The 25,027-nt window shown below is 46.8% G+C and overlaps 10 protein-coding genes across 10 annotated transcripts; 5 read left to right on the top strand and 5 right to left on the bottom strand.

Moving 5' to 3' along the window:
- Positions 1–512: 512 nt before the first annotated feature.
- Positions 513–1,088, bottom strand: N7495_002340 (uncharacterized protein; the record flags this gene model as incomplete). Its single annotated transcript, XM_057205009.1, has 1 exon — positions 513–1,088. One exon carries the CDS (start codon positions 1,086–1,088, stop codon positions 513–515), a length of 576 nt encoding a protein of 191 aa, XP_057065616.1.
- Positions 1,089–1,611: 523 nt separating this feature from the next.
- Positions 1,612–2,259, top strand: N7495_002339 (U4/U6-U5 snRNP complex subunit SNU23; the record flags this gene model as incomplete). The annotated part of the gene is made up of 1 exon (XM_057205008.1): positions 1,612–2,259. The coding sequence occupies one exon, from the start codon at positions 1,612–1,614 to the stop codon at positions 2,257–2,259; it is 648 nt and encodes a 215-aa protein (XP_057065615.1).
- A 209-nt stretch (positions 2,260–2,468) lies between these two features.
- On the bottom strand, positions 2,469–5,210 carry N7495_002338 (baculoviral IAP repeat-containing protein; the record flags this gene model as incomplete). Its single annotated transcript, XM_057205007.1, has 4 exons — positions 2,469–4,503; positions 4,554–4,663; positions 4,719–5,015; positions 5,076–5,210. 4 exons carry the CDS (start codon positions 5,208–5,210, stop codon positions 2,469–2,471), a joined length of 2,577 nt encoding a protein of 858 aa, XP_057065614.1.
- A 56-nt stretch (positions 5,211–5,266) lies between these two features.
- Positions 5,267–7,138, top strand: N7495_002337 (phosphatidate cytidylyltransferase; the record flags this gene model as incomplete). Its single annotated transcript, XM_057205006.1, has 2 exons — positions 5,267–5,305; positions 5,633–7,138. 2 exons carry the CDS (start codon positions 5,267–5,269, stop codon positions 7,136–7,138), a joined length of 1,545 nt encoding a protein of 514 aa, XP_057065613.1.
- Positions 7,139–7,635: 497 nt separating this feature from the next.
- Positions 7,636–8,619, bottom strand: N7495_002336 (NAD(P)-binding protein; the record flags this gene model as incomplete). Its single annotated transcript, XM_057205005.1, has 1 exon — positions 7,636–8,619. The coding sequence occupies one exon, from the start codon at positions 8,617–8,619 to the stop codon at positions 7,636–7,638; it is 984 nt and encodes a 327-aa protein (XP_057065612.1).
- Positions 8,620–9,198: 579 nt separating this feature from the next.
- Positions 9,199–12,937, bottom strand: N7495_002335 (uncharacterized protein; the record flags this gene model as incomplete). Its single annotated transcript, XM_057205004.1, has 3 exons — positions 9,199–10,116; positions 10,171–12,477; positions 12,548–12,937. 3 exons carry the CDS (start codon positions 12,935–12,937, stop codon positions 9,199–9,201), a joined length of 3,615 nt encoding a protein of 1,204 aa, XP_057065611.1.
- A 1,709-nt stretch (positions 12,938–14,646) lies between these two features.
- On the top strand, positions 14,647–15,987 carry N7495_002334 (histidinol-phosphate transaminase; the record flags this gene model as incomplete). Its single annotated transcript, XM_057205003.1, has 3 exons — positions 14,647–14,732; positions 14,779–14,925; positions 14,991–15,987. 3 exons carry the CDS (start codon positions 14,647–14,649, stop codon positions 15,985–15,987), a joined length of 1,230 nt encoding a protein of 409 aa, XP_057065610.1.
- A 2,592-nt stretch (positions 15,988–18,579) lies between these two features.
- Positions 18,580–20,331, top strand: N7495_002333 (putative integral membrane protein Pth11-like; the record flags this gene model as incomplete). The annotated part of the gene is made up of 2 exons (XM_057205002.1): positions 18,580–18,892; positions 18,962–20,331. The coding sequence occupies 2 exons, from the start codon at positions 18,580–18,582 to the stop codon at positions 20,329–20,331; spliced, it is 1,683 nt and encodes a 560-aa protein (XP_057065609.1).
- Positions 20,332–20,964: 633 nt separating this feature from the next.
- On the bottom strand, positions 20,965–21,862 carry N7495_002332 (DNA-directed RNA polymerase core subunit RPB5; the record flags this gene model as incomplete). The annotated part of the gene is made up of 3 exons (XM_057205001.1): positions 20,965–21,490; positions 21,595–21,677; positions 21,770–21,862. 3 exons carry the CDS (start codon positions 21,860–21,862, stop codon positions 20,965–20,967), a joined length of 702 nt encoding a protein of 233 aa, XP_057065608.1.
- Positions 21,863–22,166: 304 nt separating this feature from the next.
- bfr1 (putative nuclear segregation protein (Bfr1)) lies at positions 22,167–23,890 on the top strand (the record flags this gene model as incomplete). Its single annotated transcript, XM_057205000.1, has 3 exons — positions 22,167–22,280; positions 22,458–23,618; positions 23,675–23,890. The coding sequence occupies 3 exons, from the start codon at positions 22,167–22,169 to the stop codon at positions 23,888–23,890; spliced, it is 1,491 nt and encodes a 496-aa protein (XP_057065607.1).
- Between the last annotated feature and the right edge of the window lie 1,137 nt (positions 23,891–25,027).

Here is a 25,027-nt window from a genome sequence, read left to right as displayed (position 1 = left end):
TTTTACCCCCTACTCAGGTAATACCTTGGATTATTAGCTGACTCATCCATGTCATATAATAGTTGTGTTAAATCTACTGATTCCCTGGATTCAAAGCGAGAGAATCAGTGCTCAAGGATGATTTTACAACGGATCCACAGATATTATTGACTTAGAAGAGAAAAGAGAAAAAAGAGGAGACTTCTGAGAGCCTTGGTAGTGAGAGATCTCCATATCCTAGTTGCTAGTTGCAGGTCTCTTCTTGAAGGTAATTGCGATGTAGCATTAATTTGAAAAAGATTATATTATTCATTAAGTAGGTATCCAGGTACCAGCTGAGTGCTTTCATATCATGAATCTTCATGGTTCAATCCAGCCAGGCATATATGTGCATGTCGCGATAAGGCAAAAGGGCATGAGAACGTTGATATTGATCATTATGCTCTGCGTATGCTATATCACTCGTTAGAACAATAAATAACCTAGGGAAAGTTGGAACTCTTTCAATGTTCCAAAGGTGGGAAGCATATGGCTCATACCTCTGTACAAACATCCACATCAATTGTAAAAACAGCGCAATAGTGCCCACTATCAAAGCTATACAAGGAAAAAAAGGTTAGTAAACAATAATTATAAAGCAGACTCAGAAGAAGGTTACTTTCGCGTCCCCAGGCAATCAACATCTTCACACTCTTTCTCGAACCCTGCATCTTCAGCCAAGAAGGTACTAAATCCCTCTGACAAGTGTTACCCTCGATAACCCAGCATCCACCTGGAATACGCCGACACTCCAAATGCCAGCGGCGACGCTCCATAATGTGCTGGATCCGCGCGTTGCAGAACGCTTCATCTGTTCGGAAAGAACATTTTTCCATAGGACACTCAAGTTTGTGCTCGAAGCGCTCGACGAACCAGTCCACTTTGAGATGTACGCCTGTATAGACCAAAGCGTAGAAATAGCTGCATGTGTGCTTTAGAGCTAAGGCGTCCGGATAGGTGAGGTAGGAGGCGATCTCCAACTGAAGTTCTGCAGGAAAGTCCATTAGATTGGTGTGATTTGACCGGCTCTTAACCGTCACAGTATCTGAATTTTGGGTGGCCTCGTCCATTTTGTTCTTTGCTTAAGAGGGTTTGCTATTATTTCAAGGCCAATGATCAATAATGAATAGATTAGACGGCCAGCGTTTACAATAAGGTGTAGGAGTCTTGATAATTATATTCATAAACTTGAACGTTTCAACTTAGGGGCGCTGACAGGTCACGGGAATGGCGGCATCTTGTGTAAAAATAGACAACAATATTGTGGCCTTCAGCGAATTGGGGTTCCATATTGGAAGCTTAGAGCCAAATCTGGAAAATTGACCAATAGATGCATCATACCAGAGATACTCCAAAAAAATATTAACAGCTAAACAAATGTCAAACACATCTAGATAAGCTCAGTGAATCAAACAATGCTGGTTGATAAATAAATATTCAGTCGTCGCATTTAGTTATTTAGCTAACTAACTAAATAACTAGTGACTTGAATGCTGACTAACTCGGAAAGCTCCACCTTGAACCATCTACCTTCAACCTGCAAGTTATTTTTCTTGAAACCAATCCTCAGATATACTCTCCTCACCCATCATCATGTCTGAATCAAAACAACCCCCGGCCTCAGATACCTCATACCGCAAAACATGGGATCGCGCAGAATATGCCCAAATTGCCGCCGATGACGAAAAAAAGCGCAAAGCCGAAGGCAAAGCCCGATACGAAGCGAAGCTCCTCGGCAAGAAATACCATGCCAAGGTTGACTGGAGCTCGATGGAGGAAACCACTGCCCGCAAAGGACGACTGGATGTGGCCTCTATGGTCGGCAAGACGACCCTTGTTCCGGCCGGCTCATCTAATTCCAAACGTGGCCGCGGCGCTGGGTTCTACTGCCCGGACTGTGACATTACCCTCAAGGATAATATCCAGTATGTGGAACATTTGAATAGCAATCAGCATATGGCTGCGACTGGTCAGAGTGGCAATGTGAAACGGGCAAGTCTCCAAGATGTACGGATGCGCCTGCGGATGCTGGCTCATAAAAAGCGGATGAACGAAGATGAGGAGAGAAAGGCGTGGCAGCTTGATCTGGGCCTTCGACTGAAAGAACGGGCAGAAATTGAAGCAAAGACGAGGGAGGAGAGACGACTCAAGCGGCAAGAAAAGCAACGGAAGCGTGCTGCTGAACGAGAGGATGATAGCTGGGAAGGACGATTAGGTATCATGTCGGCTAGCAGAGGATGATTTCAAGGACATGCTTTTAATGATTCGATACCCCTAGCGTTTACAGGTCTAATTCATGTTTTATCATTTTGATTCTCAGGCGATATTATGGAAATACAAAAGGTGTTTGTAATATTCAAAAAGAACCTCACCCGAAACGCCCCAACCTAGAACCGGAGGCTATCCGAATAGAATAATAGAGTAAAAAGGAAATATCATGTAAGGATCGTTCACTCAACGCACTCGATCGCCTCGAGCCGTTGCATGGCCCGCCCGCCCTCCCTCTCGAATTGGTTGACGAGCCGCTCGCATTCTCGCTTCAGTCGCTCCTCACCATTCTTTGCATTCCACTTAATCCACTCCTCAATTGACATCTTCTTCTCCGGGCTGGACAGACCGCCCTTGGCGCCTTTGAAAAGGCCGCTCAGGTCGCCGTTCTCTTTATCACTAGCTTCCCCAAACAGGACTTCATCAATATCCACAGGTGTCCAGGCATGACTTGCTGCTGAGAATCCCTCATTGAAGCTTCGCTTCGATGGTGAAGGGGTGCTAACTGTCAATGAAGCATAATTCTTGGGCTGCTTGGGCGTAAATACCGCGGGTGGTCGGGATGCCGATGTGTGATTGGAGGGAGGCTTGTTCTCTGCATCAGACGACTGTGGCGACAGCGAGGGTGTGCCCTTGCTCGCTGGCAATGGCGACACAGCTCTGTTGGGCGACCAGGAAGTTCTTTGAGGGGCCACAAACGAATCGGCGAAGTGCTCCTCTTGGGGAATATCACTATATCGCTTCGATGTTTTGGGTGGCACAGAAGTGTTCTGTTTAAGTTGTGGTTCTGGATCTGGGGACTGTGCCAAAACCTCGACCTGCTCGGGAATATCATTCGCAGTGTCAAACTCGTCATCCTCTTCAGATGGAGATCTGTAGTCATCCTCAAATATCTTAGGCTCTTCAGTCGGCTCAGGCTCTTCAATCAACATCAACTCTTCAACCGGCTCTTCCATTGGTTCTTCGATTGGATCTGATTTCTGGACTGGTACTGGTGAAAGCGAAGGCTCCACCTTCTTGGATTTCTTGGACTTCTTTGGCTTATCCTCTTTCTTGGGTTTCTTCGTCACAGGTCGCTCTTCAGGTTCCATCATCGATTCCTCATGAGGTCCAGATGGCTGATTGAAAATTTCAACAGCCACTAAGGATTCATGAATCTCATCAGCTCTGTCGGGTTCAATCTCTAGTGACGCTTGTTTTGATTTCTTCGACTTCTTCGACTTCGGCTCTTCCCTCTTGCTCTTTTTGGAGTCCTTCTTCTTGGAAGACTTCTTTGTTTTTGGAACTGGCTCGTCGATTTCTTCCACGCCAGCAGGTGACTCGGCGGGGGTGTCTATTTGCTGTTCTTCATTCTGTTCAGGCTCAGCAATCGTCTCTATTTGCGGCTCCAGTTCAAGCTTCGGCTCGGGAGACTTGGCGATAGACTTGGACTTTTTGCTAGTCTTCATTTTCTTTGAAGCCCGTGGTGGGGTTGGCTCGGCTTCTTGCTCGACTGCCTCGGGAACACCTTCTTCAAGACCAGCCGCAATAGCTGCATCTATTTCCGAGTCGCGTGGCATATGAGCCTTTGATGAGGCCTTTGCTGCGATAGATACATCAGAAGCCTTTCGGTCCTTGGAAGCAGAACGCTTCTTTGATTCCTTGCGACTCTTCTTGGGTCGTTCTTCCTTGGGTTGTTCTTCCCGGGGTTCTTCTTCCACGACTTCTGACATATCATAATCTTGGGATTGCTCGTATGCATGGGAAATACGATTGCTTTGAGTGCTTGCGGCTCGTCCTCGGCGCTTCTTTGGAGGTTCTGCTTCTTCCGAGGCCAGCTCGATCTCATAGTTGCTCATTTCTTCACTAGCCCTTTTTTTACCCCGACTTTCATTTATGAGCATCGGGGGTTCTGGCTGCTCGAGATCAATGCTGTCAACATCCATCTGATCTTCCAACTCAATATTCTCCTTTTTGTTCTTGGCCCCTCTCTTGCTCTTGGTTCCCTTCTTGGCCTTGGTAGCCTTTGGCTTGGTAGAGGCCTGAGACATGATGCTCTCGTCCATTGACTCGTCTATCTCTACATCCAGAGCTTCGGATGTGACAGAATTAACAGATTGGGTGGAAAGGCGAGAAGATGCCTTCGAAGTGCGGGGCTTTTTTCCTTTGCCTTTTTTCGCTGGGGGTTGAGCAAATACAAAGAAGGAGCAGTCCGAGGAACGGCGGAAGTGTTCATCACTGCAAGGGTTAGTCTACATCTATACTAGGAAGGAGCAATTTATACTCACAATGGGTTATCCTTGGGCTCCCAACCATCCAATGACAGCTTACAGTACGCACAACTGGCCAAATCCTTGCTCTCATCTGTCGGACAAAAATACCATCCGCCCTCGACCATCTATGAAGTGTGAGTTGCGAAAATCAAAAGGCTGATGGGCTTAGAGATCCATTACCTTTTCCGACTGGCAAACCCATCCCCTTTTTCCATCATGGGGCCAAGCAGACCCAAAGGTTGCCTGTCGTGCCTGGGTGATTCGCTCGCTGGTCGGGTCTTCGATGGTAGCGGGGTTGGAGCTACGTTGCCCAATATCGACTGTGATCGCCCAGCCGCAGTCTGGTGAGTGCTTTAGGTGCTCAGTAATTGGGTTGTCTTCCTCTTCCCATCCATCCAGTGCTCTGTTGCATTCGAAACATGTTGTGTTATCCGGGTTAGTCTCATATGGCTTGTAGTAGAAACCGGCATGCGCCAACTAGAAATCACGATGTTAAAAATTGCGTCGCAAAGAGTTATTCGTCCGGATTGAGCATACTTCAGCCGGTGAAGGTTTCTTGTGAGGCCATGCGATCGTTTTAGAGCCTTTCGTGGTCGAGGATCTTCGTTCAGGTTTGAGCACAGTGTCGAAACTGGCCAAGCGAGCAGCGAAGGTGTCCATATCAAATCCCATGGCGCAAGGGGTTTATTGGCGACAGTAAGCCACCAAACCTGATAATTAACCCAGCAATGGTTGGTATGGCGGGGTTTATGATCGATGTTGATCCGGTCTGTTTACTTCTTTAGCGTTGTTATGTGAGACGCGCACTCACGTGATCTTGGTTACTAAGCCCCATCAATACGTCAGAATCTCGTTGGATGCAGGTATTGAAGGTGGAACATTGCACAATTCCTTCGCCGTGATCCATTGATTCATAAGATTAACGCTCCATGCCGTGGGCCTTCAATCCTCTGTGATTTGTCATATTGAGCTTTACGCTCCGCTCCTTCTCCGCTCTTCCTCTTCTGACCTTGCGACTATGAGACAAGCCGTACGCTCCGAACCAACACCATTGGGAAAGAAACATATAAGCTAATTGATGTACCATACTCTAGATATCTGTTTCTAAGAGCGCTGTCTCTAGCTCTCTTTTGCGATCTCGTGTGCGCTTGGCACCTCTTCCATTGCTGCCCGCTTCTGCTCGCTATCTCTCAATTGAATCCCGTACCTCCAACTCTCATTTCTACCGTGCTGCAAATTACATTCCTGCAATATCGCATTCATTATCCAATGTTACACCTCAGCGACCACCATCTGCTGCCTCATTCTCGACTTCACCATTGTTGTCGGAAGCAGACTGGGATTATAACCCGAACCTTTCAATTTCTCAGTTCTCCGAACTTCCCTCGAAAGACTTCGGAGTCAACCAGCATATGATCATCAACCAAGAATTCAAAGAAGCTCTAAGGCAGATACTATGGGAATTCCGAGCACCGATTCGATACGCTTTTGCCTATGGCTCAGGCGTATTTGCGCAGCAAGGCAGCGCAGCCTCATCCTCCCCTACACACCCGTCGGCACCGTCGGCCATCATGAATATGCAACAGGGATCAGGAAAGATGATTGATTTCATATTTGGAGTATCTTATTCTCAACACTGGCATTCGTTAAACCTAAACCAGCATCGTGATCATTACTCCGGACTTGGCTCTCTCGGTTCCTATGCGGTCTCCCAAGTTCAAGATAAATTTGGAGCTGGAGTATATTTCAACACTCACGTTACTGTGAACGGTACTCTAGTAAAATATGGGGTTGTGAACCTGGACACACTCTGTCAAGACCTGACTCAATGGAATACCCTCTATCTTGCAGGCCGGCTGCACAAGCCCGTGAAAATCCTTAGAGACAATCCTAAAGTTCGATTGGCGAACCAGATGAACTTGCTATCGGCTCTGCGGGTGGCACTTCTGCTATTACCCGAGCGTTTCTCCGAATTTGAATTATACAGCACCATTGCCGGTATCAGCTATACCGGTGACCTACGGATGGTGCTACCAGCGGAAGACCACGGCAAAGTGCGAAATATTGTCTCTGGCCAAATGGCCCACTTCCGGCGGCTATACGAGCCTCTCGTCAGCAATCTGCCTAATGTGACTTTCAACGACCCTCGCTGTAGCCAGAAGGACTGGATTGACGATCCAGATGCAGTTCTTGGTATGGTTCAGGACATGGATCCAGTCAAGCGCGGAAACATGGTCCGCCGCCTCCCAGAGAAGTTCCGTGAGAAGATTTACTTCCAGTACCAGTCACGCTACGCAATCCCACGAGTTGAGTTCAATAAGATGATGGCGGAAAGCAATGACACTTCACAGGAAATTGTCAAGCGGCCTCAGGGAGGTCCCTTTGAACAAAGGATCGGCAGTGACGAACACCTTCCAGATGAGGTCTCTAACGCAATCTCGAAGACAATTCGCTGGCCAAGCACTGTTCAGACCGTCAAAGGCATATTATCAGCGGGCATTGGCAAGAGCTGGAATTATATCATGGAGAAGCGGCTAAAGCATAAGAAGTCCCAGTCAAACAAAGCTGCCTCTGCAAAGGCATATGCCAAGGAGGAATAGCAATAGGGCTCCTCTTGATCATGCATAAAAGGGGGTGTTTATATTTCATACAATCGTTTTGCATTTACAAGATTACATATATAACATAGATTTAGGACTTTTTAGCTTATAGAGGATCCGAACACTTTCATTCATATCTTCAAGCCTTGCGCTTCCATGACACGTATTGTTGATTGGATGGCTTCAGCGCCGGTTTTAACCAAGTTCATTGATGAGCCGATAAATTGGAAGCGTTTAATTGCCTCCTGGAGACTCTGTTATAGCCTTGCGAAAGATGCATGGTAGCGTTCTGGGGTTGAAACCAGAGCTACTGCTAGCAAGACTGCGTCGGAGGTCGGAAATGTTGAACTCATATATGACTGAACAGTGGCATAGTTACAATGTGACGAGTCTGGCTGTCCAGAATAACCAATGCTTATTCATAGACCTGATGCTGGCTCTTAACACGTGTGAATGTGTAGGGGTGATGCAGCGTCATGAGGAACGAACTCGTATTCCTATTCGTACTTTTCAGTCTCCTTCTCACAATATTCCCAGAAAGCCTCGCCGTGACCCGTTCCGCCCTCACTCTTTCGCTTCATTCCCTCGGTTATGTCCTTTCTCTGCTTGAATAACCGCCCCCATGGGGCAACATACGCACCATTCTGGGAAGATGTGATATCTTGTGACCAGCCTGCATATAGCTCTGTGTAAGCTCCATATTTGGTAGGATACAGCAGCATATAGTTGACAATTTTTTCTAGCAATGTGGTACTATGCCTTTGAAGCTCAGAGTGAAGATTTCCTGGGTTCCAGGAAACAGATATGATGCCATCTTTTCCATACCGAGCCGCGAACTCAGCAGCAATCAAACAGTTGGCGGCTTTTGACTGGCCATAAGCCTTGTTCTTGTTGTCGAAAAACTGGTTCACGATGCCATTGCTCTCAAACTGGACTCCCCCATTGGGCGCCATCATAGCCGCGGTCAATGATGAAGCCCAGGTCACACGAACTGACTCCGATGGAGCGGTCTTGGCCGTCTTTACTAGTAGAGGTATAAGGAGCTTGGTAAAGAGGAACGGGCCCAGGCAGTTCGTGCCCATTTGCAATTCGTGTCCATGGGAGTCTGTGGACCCTGCAGGGGGTCTCATGACACCTGCATTGTTAGTGAGGACGTCAAGCCTGTCTTCCGAAGATAGGAACTCTTTCACGGCTGGCTTGATACTTGAGAAATCGGAGAAGTCGACTTCCAAAAATATCACTCTGCCTTTTGAGGATGAAAAGAGGTCTTTAATCAGCGATATCGACCTTGCTGCCTTGTTTGGACTGCGCCCTGCGATGTACACCGTGGCATTTTTGGAATATAGAATCTTGACAAGTTCAAGACCAACTCCAGTGTATCCCCCGGTGACAATGTGGACTTTTCCTGTTTGATCCGGAAGATTATTCTCCGTTAGGGTTGGGGTAGGAATCCAGAAGGACTGCCACAATAGATCGCTCATTATCAAGACTGGGTGTTTGTGTTGGAAGGTAAGTTGTATGGATTTTGATTAAGCGGCAATAAAGGGGAGTAGAGTCGGAGTAAACTAATTCTGCTCGGATTCAGAACTAACCGATGCCGTTTATGGTGGGGATTTCTTAAATCCGCGGACTTTGCACGTCATTTTATCCCTAGCTTAGTTTCTGAAAGACTAGAATCAATTAATCATTCGTACACATTCTAATTGGCCACCCAAACCTCAAGAAGTCAACAGACTGGATACATCACGTGATATACGTCAAGTTTATTTGGAAGTTGGATAGATGGAAGACTTTAAGGAGGAATTTAGAGTAAAAAAGGAGAAATGTCACATGGGTATGTGGTAGCTGCCAAAAAGCTAGATATAGAGATGTGAAAAGCTGTGGAGACGTAGCAACGCCCTGAATAGCCCTTGGGCCGTCGAATCGGGTCCTTTCCCGGATGATTAAGAAAATGGAAATCACAAGATGTGGAAAAAATAGAGAATGAATGAATGAATGGAAGATCTGCCCGCAGATCGTAGATTATGAGCTTTTTGGCCGTGTTCGCCGCTTGTCGGAGTTTAAGATCTATGGCTGTTAAATGATGACCTGGGAGAAATATCGTTCATCATGAAAGATGTCTCATCCGACAAGCTTAGCTTTGTAGTGTTTGAGATCGAATCAACACAAGCAAGACTTTCCATATCCCCCTCCAATCGAGAGTAAGAGCGGATACTCAAAGCCATGAGCAGTGAAACTTCAAGAGTGAAGCTGATTGCAAATCCCGCGGTAGAGGCGCTGACATCGGGTGAGTGGGCAATAAAAGAGACAGTTAGGGCTGAGAAAATTGCACCGAGCATATTCACCCTGAAGTCGAGCCATCTGTTGAGTAGATGGAGGTTCCAGTAGGCTCGTGCGTGACGGCCTACTCTGTCTTGAAACTCGAGAAGTGATTTGTCAATTTTTCCATATGCTCGAATGGTGGAGAGACCGCTTTGACAGGCATCGAAATGGTCGATAACAGAGCTTTCTGTCTTCTTCTCTAGCTGCTTCAATTGCCGAGATGTGTTCGAGAATTTCTTTCCGCACCACAGATATACTACCAGAAGTAGTGCTGCCACTGCAGCCAACACTGGACTCACAATGACCCCTGCAAGCATGGATATTCCCACATCCATTGGGAGCCCTAGTGCTGAATCCAGGTCTTCTCCAAGCCGGGAATCCAGAACGTTGAGATCGGCAGAGAAGCGGTTGATCATATCAGAGGCATTATCATGCCACTGTTCGGGAGCTCTGAGAACTGTGACAACGAAGTGGTGGAATATCCGTTCTGACACTCTTAGTGCAGATACCATGGACAAATATTTACGGCAAATCATCAGCAGACATGCACTGGCCGAGAGTATAGCGTAGACAGTCAAATAATCAGAGCTGTCGACCTTTTGCTCCGATGATTGTGCTTCACTTTGGGGTTGGGTCCAATTACGAATGCACCAAGCCTAGAGGAACTGTTAGAAAAGCCTTATGAACGTAAATTTTAGATCGGAGCTTACCCGGCCCAGCATAACTGCTGCATAACCAATAAATGCCACACCGAAGAACATCCAGTGAGTAGGATCTCCTCCCTGTCTTAGAAGAACGTGCAAAGATTCTGATATCGTCGGTTTGTTATGTTGACTTCTACCTCCAGTCGAAACCAAGGACTTAGCGCTTTTCAATGCAGAATGATTCTCTTCTTCGGGGAGAGAAGAGTGATCAAAACCAGGCTGCGCCATTTTACGGATGCTGACTGCAGATTTCAAACGACCATTTTCCAGAGTAACCAGATACTCAGCCTGAGGCAAGCAAAGCTCAACGTTGCGAGTAGCCAGGATGAACGTTCTTTCATTCAGAACGTCTCCACAAAGAACATGTCGGTAGATGTGCGTAGCAGCCTCTTTATCGATGGTAGTGAAAATATCGTCAACAACAAGCGTCTTTGCCCGAGAGTAAAGAGCACGAGCAAGGGATATCCGCGATTTTTGACTGTCGCTGATATTCGCTCCTTTGCAACTCAACACGGTTTGATCTCCCTGGGGCAAACATTTCAGATCATGTTCGAGACCACAGACAAATATCACCTTAGCATATCGGCGATGGTCAAGTGGCAGGCCGAGACGGATATTTTCTTGAATTGTGGCATTCTGCAGCCAGGGTTTTTGAGAAACATAGGCAAGTGAGACAGTTGAGAGCCATGTATCAGGATCTGATAATGACAGCGTGTGGTCAAGAGGGGCTGAGACTGGCGCAGAGATAAGTCCACTAATGATTTTCACTTCATCAAGCATTGCAGACAGAAGAAGACTTTTTCCAGAACCAGGAGGTCCTGTGATGATGCTGACCGTGTCTTTAGGGAATCTCAACTCAAGACCAGTCAAAGTGTAACTACTGCCAGGTCCGGCTCCTGGCCACGAGATCGAGGCATTTCGGAATTTGACAGTATCGGACGGGATAGTGTTATTCAATTTCTCAGCTTGTGAGAAGAATAGTGTGAGGCGCTCCACACTGTTTGAGGCATCGAATAGGGAGGTAATTGCATTTGGGAGAACTGCCAGGGCAGCTTGAAGCGAGTTCAAGACAGAGATGGATGTGAATGCGGTAGACGCAGAAAGAGATCCATGAGACCAGGCATAAGCGGCAATACAGGCGATAGAGAGAAGGATTGGACTAATGGAGGACATCGAACTCATTCCAATTTGCCAGAAATAGACCGACCATTGAGATTTCAATTCGTAGTCTCGTAGCTCATTGATGTCTATTCTCTTGGGGCAAACGCCTTGAAGAATCTCAGTCATCATTTCCAGTCTGCTATCACGAAGTCTCATCAGCTTCTTCTGGTTACCGGAGTACCTGCGCATGACAATACTCCTTGTAGCCGCGAGGGTTGTTAGGACTGCAATTCCTGCAAGCATGCTTTTCCAGCCCAGCAGATGGGCCAAGAAGATCGAAGAAATTCCTATCTTGATAGGTGATTCGCAAAGAGTGAACGCCAGACAAAAGAAGTCTGTGATGGTTTTTACTTCAGAAGAGAGCAGAGTTTTCTCATCAACAGGATCGAAGTGGCCGATTTGGGTAGTCTTCTCGAACACGGCGAGAGACAGCTGTTGTTGCATTCGCACCGCGATTTTATTGTGAGAAATCCAGCGCTTGAAGGGCTCCAGGGCAGCCGATGCCATAACGGACAGCCCAAGGGCAGTGACAGGGGTCCATAGTTCGTCCTTTTTGGTCTCTAGCTGAGTATCCTCGAGGTGACGCAGAATTTGTAGCAATGCCAGTTGGGGGGCAAAGCTCAAGAAAGACGAAGTCACGGTGATAAAAAGCTGGCATATCAGCGCGGAGTGATGGGAGCGAAGAATCCACCTCCATATTCCTCGTGAATCAACCACAGTACCTCGTTTCAATTGAGAGTCCTTGTGTATTATTTCCGGTGTTGTATCATAATCAAGTTCTGACAGATCTTCGAGAGTCAAATTGTCTGGAAGATGACACTTGTCGAGCACTGGTTGAATCCATGAGAAACTGATCCAGCTTAAAACACCGGTAGTGAACTGTCTGTCTACCAGTTTCTCATTTCGGTAAACGTCCGGGCGTCGAGGGACCATGAAGCACATGATAACAAGTAAAGAACTGGCTATGACCTGTGCTCCGAGCAACTTGGGAGATGAGTTGGTCAAGTGGTCCGCAATTGAGATGATATAGCGCCGAGCGAGCAACAGCAACAGAACAAAGAGATTGCTCACTCCCATTCTCCATGCAATTGGAAAGCCAGTCGGGAAAGGAGATGGAAGACAAAGAGCAGTACCTTGAGCCAAGTTTATGACCTGTAAAGTTCGATTGTTGATCAGTCCGGATTCCTGCATGCGACATATGAAGGAGTTTAACGTTTCTTACCCAAAGTCCAATTTCTATCGAGTCGACAAACTTCGATTTGGCGGAGAATGAATCAGTCGCCATCCGAATAACAGACAAGAAGACCCCCACGACAGCAATGGAAAGTATAGTGAGTCGAAGCCATTTCTTCGAAGCGCGCTGGGATGATTGAATAGTAGCCTGTCCATCCTGGTCTTCGTAGATATGTGCGAGTGGTCGAAACGCCGTCGCCGATGATCCCCATATTCTGAATCCCAGTTTTTTGACTCCAGTTATTGTCACAGCTAGAACAATAAGCCATGTTCCAGTACTGACAGCAAGAAGAATATTTTCTAGGCCGCTCAGGTCGGTTGCTTGCAGGAGACCATGGGCATCGGGGACCAGCCTGGAACTGCCCGAAGTTGACTGCATCGCACTAGTCTTTCCAATACCTAGTTGTTTAAAGAATGAGAAAGACCAAGGATTGATGATTGATGATGATCGAGGGTCGAGGATTGAGGATTGCGTCAAGTACTATATACTCCGAAAGTAAACCCCATAATTAATACAAAAGGAAATAAGGCCCGTAATGTTGTGATGAACCAAGAACACCCGTGGACAGTTCGGGGGCCCTTGTGACCCTAGGATTGGCCCGACGTATGAAGGATCGTAAGTGCAACATGGGGCCAAACTAAGTGTGGACCTTGGGGCAGGATTAAAGCTGATATGATGTCGTCAAATTGTTCACTATTGAAGGATCATTCCAGGATTCTTAAAGTTACGGCTGCAATCTTAGTAAAATCTAATATCTATCCTGAAGATCTTGTCAATCTAGCACCTACTTAGTAGGTAAACTTTTGGAAGAACTTGGGAAGAACCTTGAAAGGGCGAATCACCGATGATTGCCGATGTTACCGTTAAATGTAATTTATACGTAACTGAAATACCGGGATCACCAATTGATCCGGAACCTGCATTGTTCTTCTACTTTGTATACTCCGCAATTCCCTCCATAATAGTATTCCGAATCCTGCGAGATCTTGAAACTCACATTAAAGGATCATGTTCCTATCCGCTCACTCAATTAATGTCGGCTTTTACTTCGCGGTTAACTATCTACCTGGGATGAAATTACAATTCCGCTAGGATCGGGTTTACTGCATGCCTCCGTTCTCCCCCTTGGCATAATCAACATTACTTATATCCCTTTCCTCTTATAGTTACACCTTGAGAGGCTTTTCTAACAAGTCCATGCAATACAAACTGGCACTTCCAAGGTTGAGAATGATAGTGTCTTAACCATCCTACCCTTTAAATATTGGAACGTAAAAGCCTTGCACATAGCTATCCCTGGGCTTGTCGGCTTTGATCAGATCGCCGTTATAATACCCACACGTCGGTGCGAGCTCAGCTACGATCCACAAGCCACGTCAGCTTTGAATTACGTGGAGCCACATATACTTCGTTCTCTGTTCTTACTCTGAAATTTCCAGGGCTGAGTAGTATGATCTCTGCGAAGAGTCGGCAGAGCTGGACGGGAGATGTTCTCCTATACTTATGCAGCGTTGAAAAAGCCGGCGTCTCGTATATCAGGTTTACACTTTAGCACTCGATGTAGATTTGATGGTTCATTAGCACAGATTTGAGGTCTGATCTCTCTCCAGGCCCAGCAATATGGGTACCAACACAGGCGTTGGCGCATGGCGCACTGCATCTCTCCTAAATGGGTTACAGAGAACCTCGAGATATCTAATCATGCCGTGAAAACTCAGGCGAACAATCTCCTATTAATCAATGATCCCCGTTCTCATTTCTAGATTGTTGGGAAAAGACTGGATCTGTCTGCTGTTAAACGGGTTTCGCGATGTTCGTAGTCAGGGTCACTACGCTGAAAGGAGTCCTGACAGATCAGGATAGAAATTCAAATTACCAATGTTCAGTGATCAAACCATTGAACCAAGTTGAATTGAGCCAAGTTCTTTCTTGATATTGTCAATGACTCAATATTATCGATGTTCCTGACTTGGTCTGGTAAGAAGACTTGAGTCACCGCCCGGAGATTTTTAAGTCCCCGCGGACCCCCACCATTACCTTTTTTCCTACTCGACACCAACTGTACTCATACTACACCAACGCCCACAATGGCTTCAGGAACCTCCCCATTTGATCTTTCCAAATGCGCCCGGCCCAACATCTTGCAATTACAGCCGTACCGATGCGCCAGAGAGTGTGTTCACCCGTGATGCATCACAGATCCCGCGCTAATGAGTCAGTGACTACAAAGATGATGGGACGAACGTTCTCTTGGATGCCAATGAGAATGCCTATGGCCCTGGCCTTGCATTGAACAAGGAAGGTGCATTGGGCGACACTTCTAAGTCTGAGATCGACCTTCTGGGCCTAAATCGATACCCCGACCCGTGAGTCACTCGCCAAATGATTCCGACTCTACAAAGGACCAAGACCTGACCTTTCATAAATGTAGTCACCAAATCGAATTGAAGCAGCTCTTCTGCAACCTCCGTAATACCCACCACCACACACCAAAGACCCTCCGTCCGGAAAACCTCTTCGTCGGTGTTGGATCGGACGAGGCCATCGACGCCCTGCTACGATGCTTTTGCGTGCCAGGCAAGGACAAGATCTTGACCTGCCCGCCGACCTACGGAATGTACAGTGTGAGCGCACAGATTAACGATCTCGAGATCGTCAAGGTGCCGCTAAATGTGGACGACGGCTTCAGCCTACAACCCGAGAAGGTGAACGAGACACTATCAGCTGACCCATCGATCAAGTTGGCCTACATTTGCTCGCCCGGCAACCCAACCGCGAATTTGATCCGCAAGGAAGATATTCGCAAAGTGCTCGAGCACCCTACGTGGAACGGCGTGGTCGTGGTGGACGAGGCATACATTGACTTTGCCCCGGAGGGCTCCAGTCTCGCTGAGTGGGTGAACGAATGGCCGAATCTCGTAGTCATGCAGACTCTGAGCAAAGCCTTCGGTCTCGCGGGTATCCGACTAGGAGTTGCTTTTACCAGTCCCGAGATTGCTCTACTACTGAACAGCTTGAAGGCGCCGTACAATATCTCCAGCCCAACCAGCGCGCTGGCCAGCGCCGCCCTCACAGACCCTCACATGGCGGTCATGCAGCAATACCGCGATCAAATTGTCGATCAACGAGCCCGCCTAGTCCGTGAGCTGCCTCAAATTTCGGGAGTGGGGCGGTTCCTAGGGGGTTATGATGCAAATTTCTTGCTTGTAGAGATGAAGGATGCCGAGGGTCGACCGAGCAACGCTACAGCTCTAGCTGTGTACGAGGCCATGGCAGAGAAGCGTGGGGTCGTAGTACGATTCCGTGGTAAGGAGTACGGGTGTGAGGGTTGTTTGCGCATAACAGTCGGCACTGAGTCAGAGGTTGACAAACTATTGGCGGAGCTCCGTGCCGTTTTGGCTGCTGTGCATGCAGGATCTAGCATATAGACCGCCATCTGATTCTCGTATCGGAAATAGATGAAACGGGATCTTTGCAGTTTTCAGATTTGATCTAACATCCGGCGAAGGAAGGGTTCTATAATAAAAAAAAAAGGGGGATTACCTTCCAGGGACTGCCTTCAAGGGATTCTGGATCAATTCTGTATATAGTTATGGAGTAGATTCATAATGATATAATAGGACGGGACAACCTTATCAAAGCTTGGAAAGTGGGCCCATCACGGAACTGGTTATGGGGGCGATAACTTCAATACGAGTGTAGATCAATATATTCTGTATAAAGTAAAATACATACGAGTGGGGAATTTGACCCACTTTTGATGTATGAATATTCCAATTCCAAGGTTCCATTTTATACCAAATCTCCATTGAATTATATCAACCAATCAAGAAAAAAAAATATGAAATCTGTTCATGTTTCTCTCTTATGACCAGTCTGCAGATACAAGATATGTGTGGGCGTTAGCGATGTCGGAAACGAGATTGACTCTTGATGGCCATAATTGGTGTTATTGGCCTCTAGAGTATTTATTGAAGTCTTTAGCTGTTAAGCTTCCTGGTAGTTAAACCACCTTGAATTATGGCGATTCGGATTTTCTCTCATATTGATCTGTTTTTTCACGTGCTGCGCAAAAAGCCTTGTTTTTCTTGTTGGAGAGTAAGAATCTCTTGGTATAGAGAATTGGTACCCTTATAATTTGCTCTAAAGCTCTCTTAGATGGGTAGCAGGGCCTAGTGAAATTGTAAGAAGCAGAGCTTTATGTTGTCGGTGTAGATCGGTTAGTGGTTTTGACGTTTTTGGTGTATAATATCGACTTGATGGTGTGCGAAGTAAAATAGTAGGCTTTGAGAGCACTCAATCAGGATCGAAAGTTGTAACTTCAATAACGGCGAAGGTATTAGAAATAGAGCTAATAGCTTCTAGGCGCGCGGTCGAGTAAATTTCTAGGATATTTACTTTTGACGCTGTTGAATAATCCAAGCGCCATTTTCCAATGGACTAGGCGAGAATATGATCACTTTGAAACCAAAAAACAACCCAAATCCAATGGTTGTAAAAGGTCAGATGAATAGGCAGGTATTCAAATTGGTATAATGTTCTTTTCTTTGCAAATGTCATCAACTTTAGGTGTAAGATGGCTACTATGGCCATCTAACACCAAAGCACGATATTTTCCTTTCATACAAGAAGTATTTTCAGGAATAGAGATATTTTATAGCCATAGAAGCCCTATTTCGTCTGATGTCCGCCGTTTGGTCTACTCAGGTAGCTTCAAATCGCCAGTCTCATTGAAGTTATATATATCGCGCGAATCGTTTTTCGACAAGATTAAGCTTTTCCCGAATTATGGTAGGATCTTCTTGTTTTGCTCGTTTAAAAAACCACAACGTTTTGAATAGCGAGTTTCTTGTTCAGGATGTTCATTCTATGGAATTTCCGACCCAATGTCATCCGATCGTAAGAGATGGGTTGGTTCCGCGGTCGGCGAGTAGTGAATAAGTGATACTAGCGACATCAGAAGGGCTAGGAGCAGCTCCACAGTCATCTGAAGAGAGAGTTCAGTCGATTCATGACCATCTGCGCGTTTATCATAGCGACATGTAATACGGCGTTAAAGGGTTGAAGTGGTGACATCAAATGTAAGCGCAGATTGGTAAATATTGGGAACTTCGCCATTCTGAATAGCTTTGATAACTCATAAGATTCTACCCTCCTGTTCAGCCCGTTTTTGGGCTTTCTGACAAACTGTTGGTGGCATGTTGGGGGTGGTTGGAAAGGAAACTCGTAATGACGCGTAAAAGCTTACAGGATTACTCGGTTTTATTTCTCGCTCGTATGTATTTTTATCTGCATGCAATTCAAGACTATGTACTAAGTAGAAGCGTAGTCAGCCATAGCAATGTCCAGATATAGTCAAAGGCCACGTGAGAGATAACAATCCCCCTATCCAAACCCTTAAATCAACGTCTATGATTCGCTAGTAAGCTTCTTCCCCCGCCGTTCCCTAAATGTAATGATCCTAAGGTAAGACAGATTAAAAACTGATTAGGTTTCATAGGACTTGGATTTCATATGACATTATTATCGTAAGCCTTCAAGCTTACGTGCATAATAAGCGAGATATTGTATATTGAAAATAATAGCACAAACCAGCCTGGTTCAATGCTGACCTTCATATAGATTAGGGCGATGGATGTCACTGGCTCATGTTCGTTATCTTGACCTTGCCAGATCCTTGTCAATTCGAACCAGTTTTTCTCAATATTTTGTATTTCTCAGTCTCTCTTGGCCGTGAATAAGCTCTTTTACGCCTGTTTCCCCTCTGGCTTCCTATAGTTTTTCTCACCGGGAATCCCCGTTCCCATGGTCTCATCATCTCTACTTTCCAGGCCCAGAATCCTAAAACTGATCCATATATCATCTTGCGAACATCCCTTATCTCTCTAGTATGAGGTCGATCTCTAACCCCCACACTATCTTTGAGCCCTGCGTCAAATGATCACCACATCACTTCTCTTCCATCGCTTCTTCTGAGTTTGATATGAGAAAACACCCCTCTTCGGAGGCTGGTGCAAATCATGGATATTCTCACGCAACGCTCGATCTTATCCCATACCATTCCACCGGCTTTTCAATCTCGTGATGACATTAATCCGACTTTGATGATGAGCTGGTGGGCTACTGCGTTCTCCATGCTCATCATCATCGTGCGTCTATGCGGTCGTTATATCCGTCTCGAACGCTTCTTCCCCGAAGACAAAGTCATGGTTCTCAGCATGATCCCACTATCAATTCGCATAATATTAGTGCATTTCGTCTTGGTCTATGGAACCAATAATGTCCAAACAGACGGTTTAACTGCTGACCAGATCTCGAAGAGAGCTATTGGTAGTAAGTTGGTATTAGCAGCGCGAATCTTCTATGCAATCTTGTAAGAATCCTCAGTAAATGGACGGTTAGCTGCTACGAGCCCTGTCACACTTGATATACTAACACTCAAACCTAGCATCTGGACAGCCAAGCTCACTGTTTGTGAATTCCTCAAGCGTGTCACAGGGAAGGTCTGGCGTCGATCAGTCGCCATCTTCCTACGTTTTATCCACTTCTTTCTCGCCTCAACACTAGCTGTTGTCGTCATCACAACTCTGGCCGAGTGTCTACCCTTCTACCACTATTGGCAGGTCATTCCAGACCCCGGCTCCAGTTGTCGCTCAGGATATGCGCAACTAATCGCGATGGGAACGTGCGACGTCATAACCGATCTCCTTCTCGTCGCATTCCCCGTTCCAATCATCTTGACGTCGCAAATGCCACTCAAGCGCAAACTCTCGCTCGTCATCCTCTTCTGCCTCTCACTTATCCTAGTTGCCATCACCTGCTACCGAGTACCGTTGGTAATTAGACACGGTGGCGCACAACCATACCGCTCCCTCATCGCCTCACTGGACATCCTAGCCGCCACCGCCGTCTCCAACATCGTCGTAATAGGCTCCTTCGTTCGAGACCGCGGCGCCAAGAAACGCAAATATAAGCGCAATTTGGGTTCGGCGTCTGTTACCGAAAGCTTAGATCAAAGCCATGTCCGACGCAACACTGTCATGCAGCACCAATGGGGCAGCGACTGTGACCTCGCCGCAGACGTTGGTATTCGCATAGATCCAGAGCTCTTCTCCAGCAACAAAGGTTCATCTTCGTCTCATCCACCACTTGCTCCTCCGGAGCCTTTGCTCATTGCTCGCACGGGAGCTATCGATCCAAATTGGTCATTTGATCAGCCGAAGCATCGCCGCTCAGAGGAAACCCACGTTTCAGATGATACGCATGTCTCGACGACATGTAGTCTCGAAGTCAGAGTCACTCCGCGCGAGTATATTCGAACCAGTCAACCCTGCGAGAAACCGCCAAATGCCTCGTCAATTACGCCCTCGCATCAAGCCTCTTTCTCTGATGTCGGCGGGCTTCTGAACCAGCATCAGCCAGATACCCATTTCTTCTCTCCGCCTAATCCACTCAATCCATTCGTCACTTCTCCCTTATCAATGTCAACCACAACAGTTATAGAGGCCGAAAGACCCTATCGTGGCCGCAGCAGTCGGAACTTTTTGGAAGACCTGGGTGTTTGGCCTCGCACTCCTAACGCTGCCCTCAATTCTCGCTTCGCTTCTTCTGCTCCGCCTACTGCTACAAGCCCTTTCATGAATTTGCAATCTTCAACACCCAATCCTCCTCCACGCTATCGTCCACCGTCTGATGCTTCTCTCACTTTTGATGTCGAGCTTCAAGATGTTGGTGGGCTTTTGGAGGGACAGAACTCCCGTATGAGGAGATGATATGTATGATCCTTTTTTAAATCCAATTGCTGGGAATGTGTTTATATTGGCTTGGGAGGTCCTTTTGATATTTACTTGGAGTCAGCTCTTCTGAAAATGTTTTCTTTGATGCTTTACTCATACCCCCTGTCGCAAACCCTTGTTGTTCTTTTTCTTCTTGTATTTTCCGAGGTTGGCTCTACGTTGGCGTTGGGAGACAACTCATGAACTCTACACGAATCTCCTTTTTGTATATCACCATGAAATTTCTTTTTTTTATTTACAATTAATTGTGGTCAACGGTCAAGACATTGGAATTCAGCATAGCTAAATAATACAGAGCATCACTATGTCAAATGACGAGTAGATCGGAAACCGCCCCCTCCATGGATTGCACTTGTAGAGAACTTCGCCTGTACGCCGTGCTGCCCAGAATAGAGTCTTTTTTGTTTGTTTAGTAGGGGTGTAGAAGTTGAAAAGGAAAAAAAATGATAAAACTCCGTGTCCACCTTCACCTGGTATCTTGATTGACGTAGTCGCTGGTATCGTTTGCGTTCCCCAGTTCGCAATATAGTAAGGCAACAGCAGAAAGAACCGTGTCGAAGAGGACTTATGCATTTGCGTGGGTATGAATAATCGAACTTTTAACGGGGCTTAGATGACCCATCGGTAACTAGCATAACGACCAGCAGTCTCACTCTTGCGAATGATCTTCACTACCTGACCACGGCGCAAACCCAAGTACCGAGCAACAGGATCAACAACCTGCATACGGGGCAGCTGCGACTCCTTCAGACGGTATCGCTCCAGAAGACGGAGCTTCTCCTCAGGGCTGAGAAGGACGTGCTTGGGGACGAGTTCGTGGTGGGTGATGTTCACCAGCAGGTCCTGCTCCTGGAAGTACTCACAGATACGGTCGGGGATAACTTGGAGCATTCGCATAGCTGAGGGGGAAATAGCAACTTGCGTAATGAAGATACCGGTGTGGTAGTTGCCATCGCTGACGATCTCATTGAACTCGCGCACTTCCTTGGTGCCGACACCGGGCGTCTCGGGACCAAAGTGGACGTAAATTTCACCGCAGTCGGGTTGGGGGTTTGGGTTCGCCTTGCTGGGCAGTGCGGTGTACTTGTGGAGCATAGCCTGAGAGGGGCGAGCTTTGATTTTCATCTTGTTGCGGCTGGATGGAAATGAGTGCGCGTTAGCGATATTTTGCTTGGATTTTGACAATGACAGCTGTTGCTTCTGCTGCTTAGCTCAAAAGGGTTTTTTTTTGTCACATACTCTGGAAATCCGGAGGCAGCGCCGTATCGGTAACGGAAGTCAGACAGAGTGATTCGCAGTTCATCTTCGGACACTTCGTAGCCCTGTGTTTCGCACAAAGTTTGATTAGCACTAGTCATTCCACTTCGCGCAAAGGCTCTGAAACTCCAGAGAACCAATGCTAAGGGTGTCCTACCCGGTCTGCAAGCATTTCATAGATAGTTCTCCAAGTGCGCCAGAGGCGAGTCAGCTCCTTCGCAGCAATATCGTTGCCATCCTCATGATCCATAGCTGCTAAGAAATCCGGAGAATTGACCGGTGGAAAAGGAAAGTGGATGAACAAAGCGCGCGGCTGCTAAGTTGGCAAAACGAAAGAGCAGAAAAACGTGATAAGCCAAAGTCGAAAAAGTCGAGCGGGAACTTTCTGCCATCGACAGGAAGTGAAAGCGGAGAAACCCACCGAACCATTAGAATTATTCTAAACTGTTTTCCCCTTTCCTCTTGTGGCCTGGTTTTTTTTCGTCCCTTCTTTCTTTAGTCTCTAAACCTTCCCTTTTCTTAATTGTTTCCTTTGATTCACACATCAATTCACAATGGCTTCCCCTGATGTGGAAGCTCGGGTTAAGCCCACCAAGCCTGATGAGGAGGCTTACAAGGCCAGTCTGGCTCAGGCCGAGAAGGAGCACACTGCTGCGCAAGAAAAGCTCGTATGTCACTTGCTTTATTCTTTGGTTTCACTTGGGTTTTGCATCTGAGATGATCATCAATTGAATATACTCCCCCTCCCCCCCCCCACCAAGGCGGCTGTGTCCTCGCCCTTCCCACTTTTTCGTCATCTTATTCCTTTTTTCCCCCCTTGAGTCATTTAATAACATGTGCGAAAGAACCAAATCAAGGCCAAGTTGGACGGCGCTAAGCCCAACAACTCGGACTCGCCCGAGGCCAAGAAGCAACAAGAACTCCGCGCAGAACTCTCATCGATCCGTCAAAAGCAGCAGGGATTCAAGACCTCTCGTTCCAGCACCCAGGAAAAGATCAATGCTTTAGATTCGACTCTGAAGGCTCGCATTGCCGAGCAGAACAACTCGCGCGGCAAGATGTCGTTCAAGAACGTTGAGGAAATTGACCGTGAGATCGCACGCCTAGAAAAGCAAGTTGACTCTGGAACTCTGCGCCTGGTGGATGAGCGCAAGGCTCTTTCTGACGTCTCCAACATGCGGAAGCAGCGCAAGGGCTTCGCCGGTCTGGAAGAGTCCCAGAAGACCATTGATGATCTCAAGGCACAGATCTCGGAGCTGCGCAAGACCCTCGACAATGCCGAGGCCAAGGCCCTTAGCGACAAGTACACTGCGATTCAAACTGAATTGGATGCCATAAAGGCTGAGCAAAACAATGTTTACAAGAACCTCAATGCGCTGCGTGACGAGCGCACCAACCTGCGCAACGACCAGCAGGCCAAGTATTCTGCTATCCGTGAGATCAAGGACAACTACTTCAAGAGCCGTCGTGCGTACAAGGAGTATGAGGATGAGGCGTGGCGTGTTCGCCGTGAGCGCCAGAAGGCTGAGCGCGATGCATTTGAGCGCGAGAAGCGCAAGAAGATCGCCGATAAGAAGCTGGAGGAAGCCTCCGCCTTGGCCTATACCGATGAGATCCTTACTGCCCAGGGCCTTATCCGCCACTTTGACCCCACCTACAACTTCGCCGCTCTGGGTCTTGATGAAAAGAAGATCGAGGGTAGTAACTTCCGCGCCGAGGTTGGTCGTAAGATCGAGGACTCTGGCATCAAGGGTATGAAGGTTGTTGCTCGCAAGGAGGAGGAAGATTACTTCGCTGGCACTGGCGGCAAGAAGGGAAAGAAGGGCAAGAAGACCACTCCCGCTCCCGAGACCGCCAAGTTCAACATGAACATTGGTGTCATTGAGGACTTTGCTAAGGTCAAGGTCGATCCCCCTATGAACCAGACCGACGTCCCCGCTATTGTGGAGAAGCTTGCCGCCAAGATTAGCGAGTGGAAGAACAACCAGGCCAGCAAGACCGCTGAGGTGAGTTTCTTCTTATATAACTTTCCCCTCGACCCAACTGACAAGTCAATACACAGAACATCGAAAAGGCCAAGGCCGAGATCGCCCGTCTTGAAGAGGAAGAGCTCAAGATCTCCAAGACTGAGACCAGTGCTCGCAGCACTGACACTGCTAAGAAGCCCGCCAAGGCCAACGGTGCTCCCACCGCCGAGGCTGAGTTGGCTCAGGAGCTTGATGCTGTTGCCGATGCCTCGGAGGAGCTGAAGAAGGCGTCCCTCGAGGACCAGGAATAGATAATAGGTACAGGATCCTTTCTCCCCTATATTTGAAGGCTTGAATATGCCGTTCATTTTGTCCCGTTGGCCTCTGTGCATAGTGACCCCGAGATTCCGTGGTTTTGCGGATAGCGTGCATTCTGCTTCGTTCACAAAAGTCAGAAATGATATCTCCTTTCAATTTCAATTTTTGTAAATTACTTGATTATTTTACACTTGCATATGGAGCAGGTGGATAATCCGATGGAATAGCTTTTTTCACTCCCTGTAATGATATATCTCAATGCCTTTCGAGCGCATGCATTGATTTTCAGACATGCCTCACGAAGTAATTGCACTATCTTTTGAAGCTATTTAAGAAAATTAAAATATGTGTATGTCTAAAGGTAATCCTGATGCTGTGCAGCTACGAACATACTAAGCTTCCCAGTACAATCACTTTGGCAGGGGGCAATGAAGATCAGACCATTTAGTTCATTAAGTATCCATTGTATCGTAGGTATACACTACCTAGATATCGGTCTACCATATGCTTCCGAAATTTGAGAAATAAAAGAAAAAAAGATACCTAGTGCGCACGCTCGGTCTTGAATGCACAATCAGTGTCAACCACCATTTTGTACAAAATTGGCAACTTTCTCATTTTGGCCTGTTAAGGGAATAAAATAAAAATTGTTGGCTTCTCTTTGATTGAGCGTGTCATCCTTATGCAGGGGCCATGCTGATCGTCTCTATTTTTTTTTAGCAGTCGGGACATAGGTTGAATCCAAACATTGGTTTATATACCCCCATTTCATTCTGCCGGCACTATTAGGGATTAGAAAGAAACCTTTATCAGCGGTATGTCAGCGGTGTGTCATTGTTCGGCATAATCATTACCACCTAAAATTCATCTATTCTTAGGTTCATTATGACAAATATCCTGAGGTCATGAGCAGAGCCTGAGTATCCTGAATACACCATTTCCTTATTTTCAGTATAAATACCTATTACCTAGGTATGCGATACTGGGTCAGATGACCCTAGTAACCAAGAATCTATTTCTTAACACGCGCAGCGCTGCTGAACCCAATAGCGAAGCAGCAACAGAATAGATTCAACAACAACCAGCTTTTATAAAAGTTATCACCAATTTATTTTGGTGTGGTCTCAAAG

The sequence above is a fragment of the Penicillium taxi genome, assembly GCF_028828555.1.
Source record: "Penicillium taxi strain IBT 34144 chromosome Unknown utg000002l_segment0_segment0, whole genome shotgun sequence".
In the NCBI taxonomy this organism is placed as follows: domain Eukaryota; kingdom Fungi; phylum Ascomycota; class Eurotiomycetes; order Eurotiales; family Aspergillaceae; genus Penicillium; species Penicillium taxi.
This window is presented reverse-complemented; position numbering and strand designations above follow the sequence as displayed.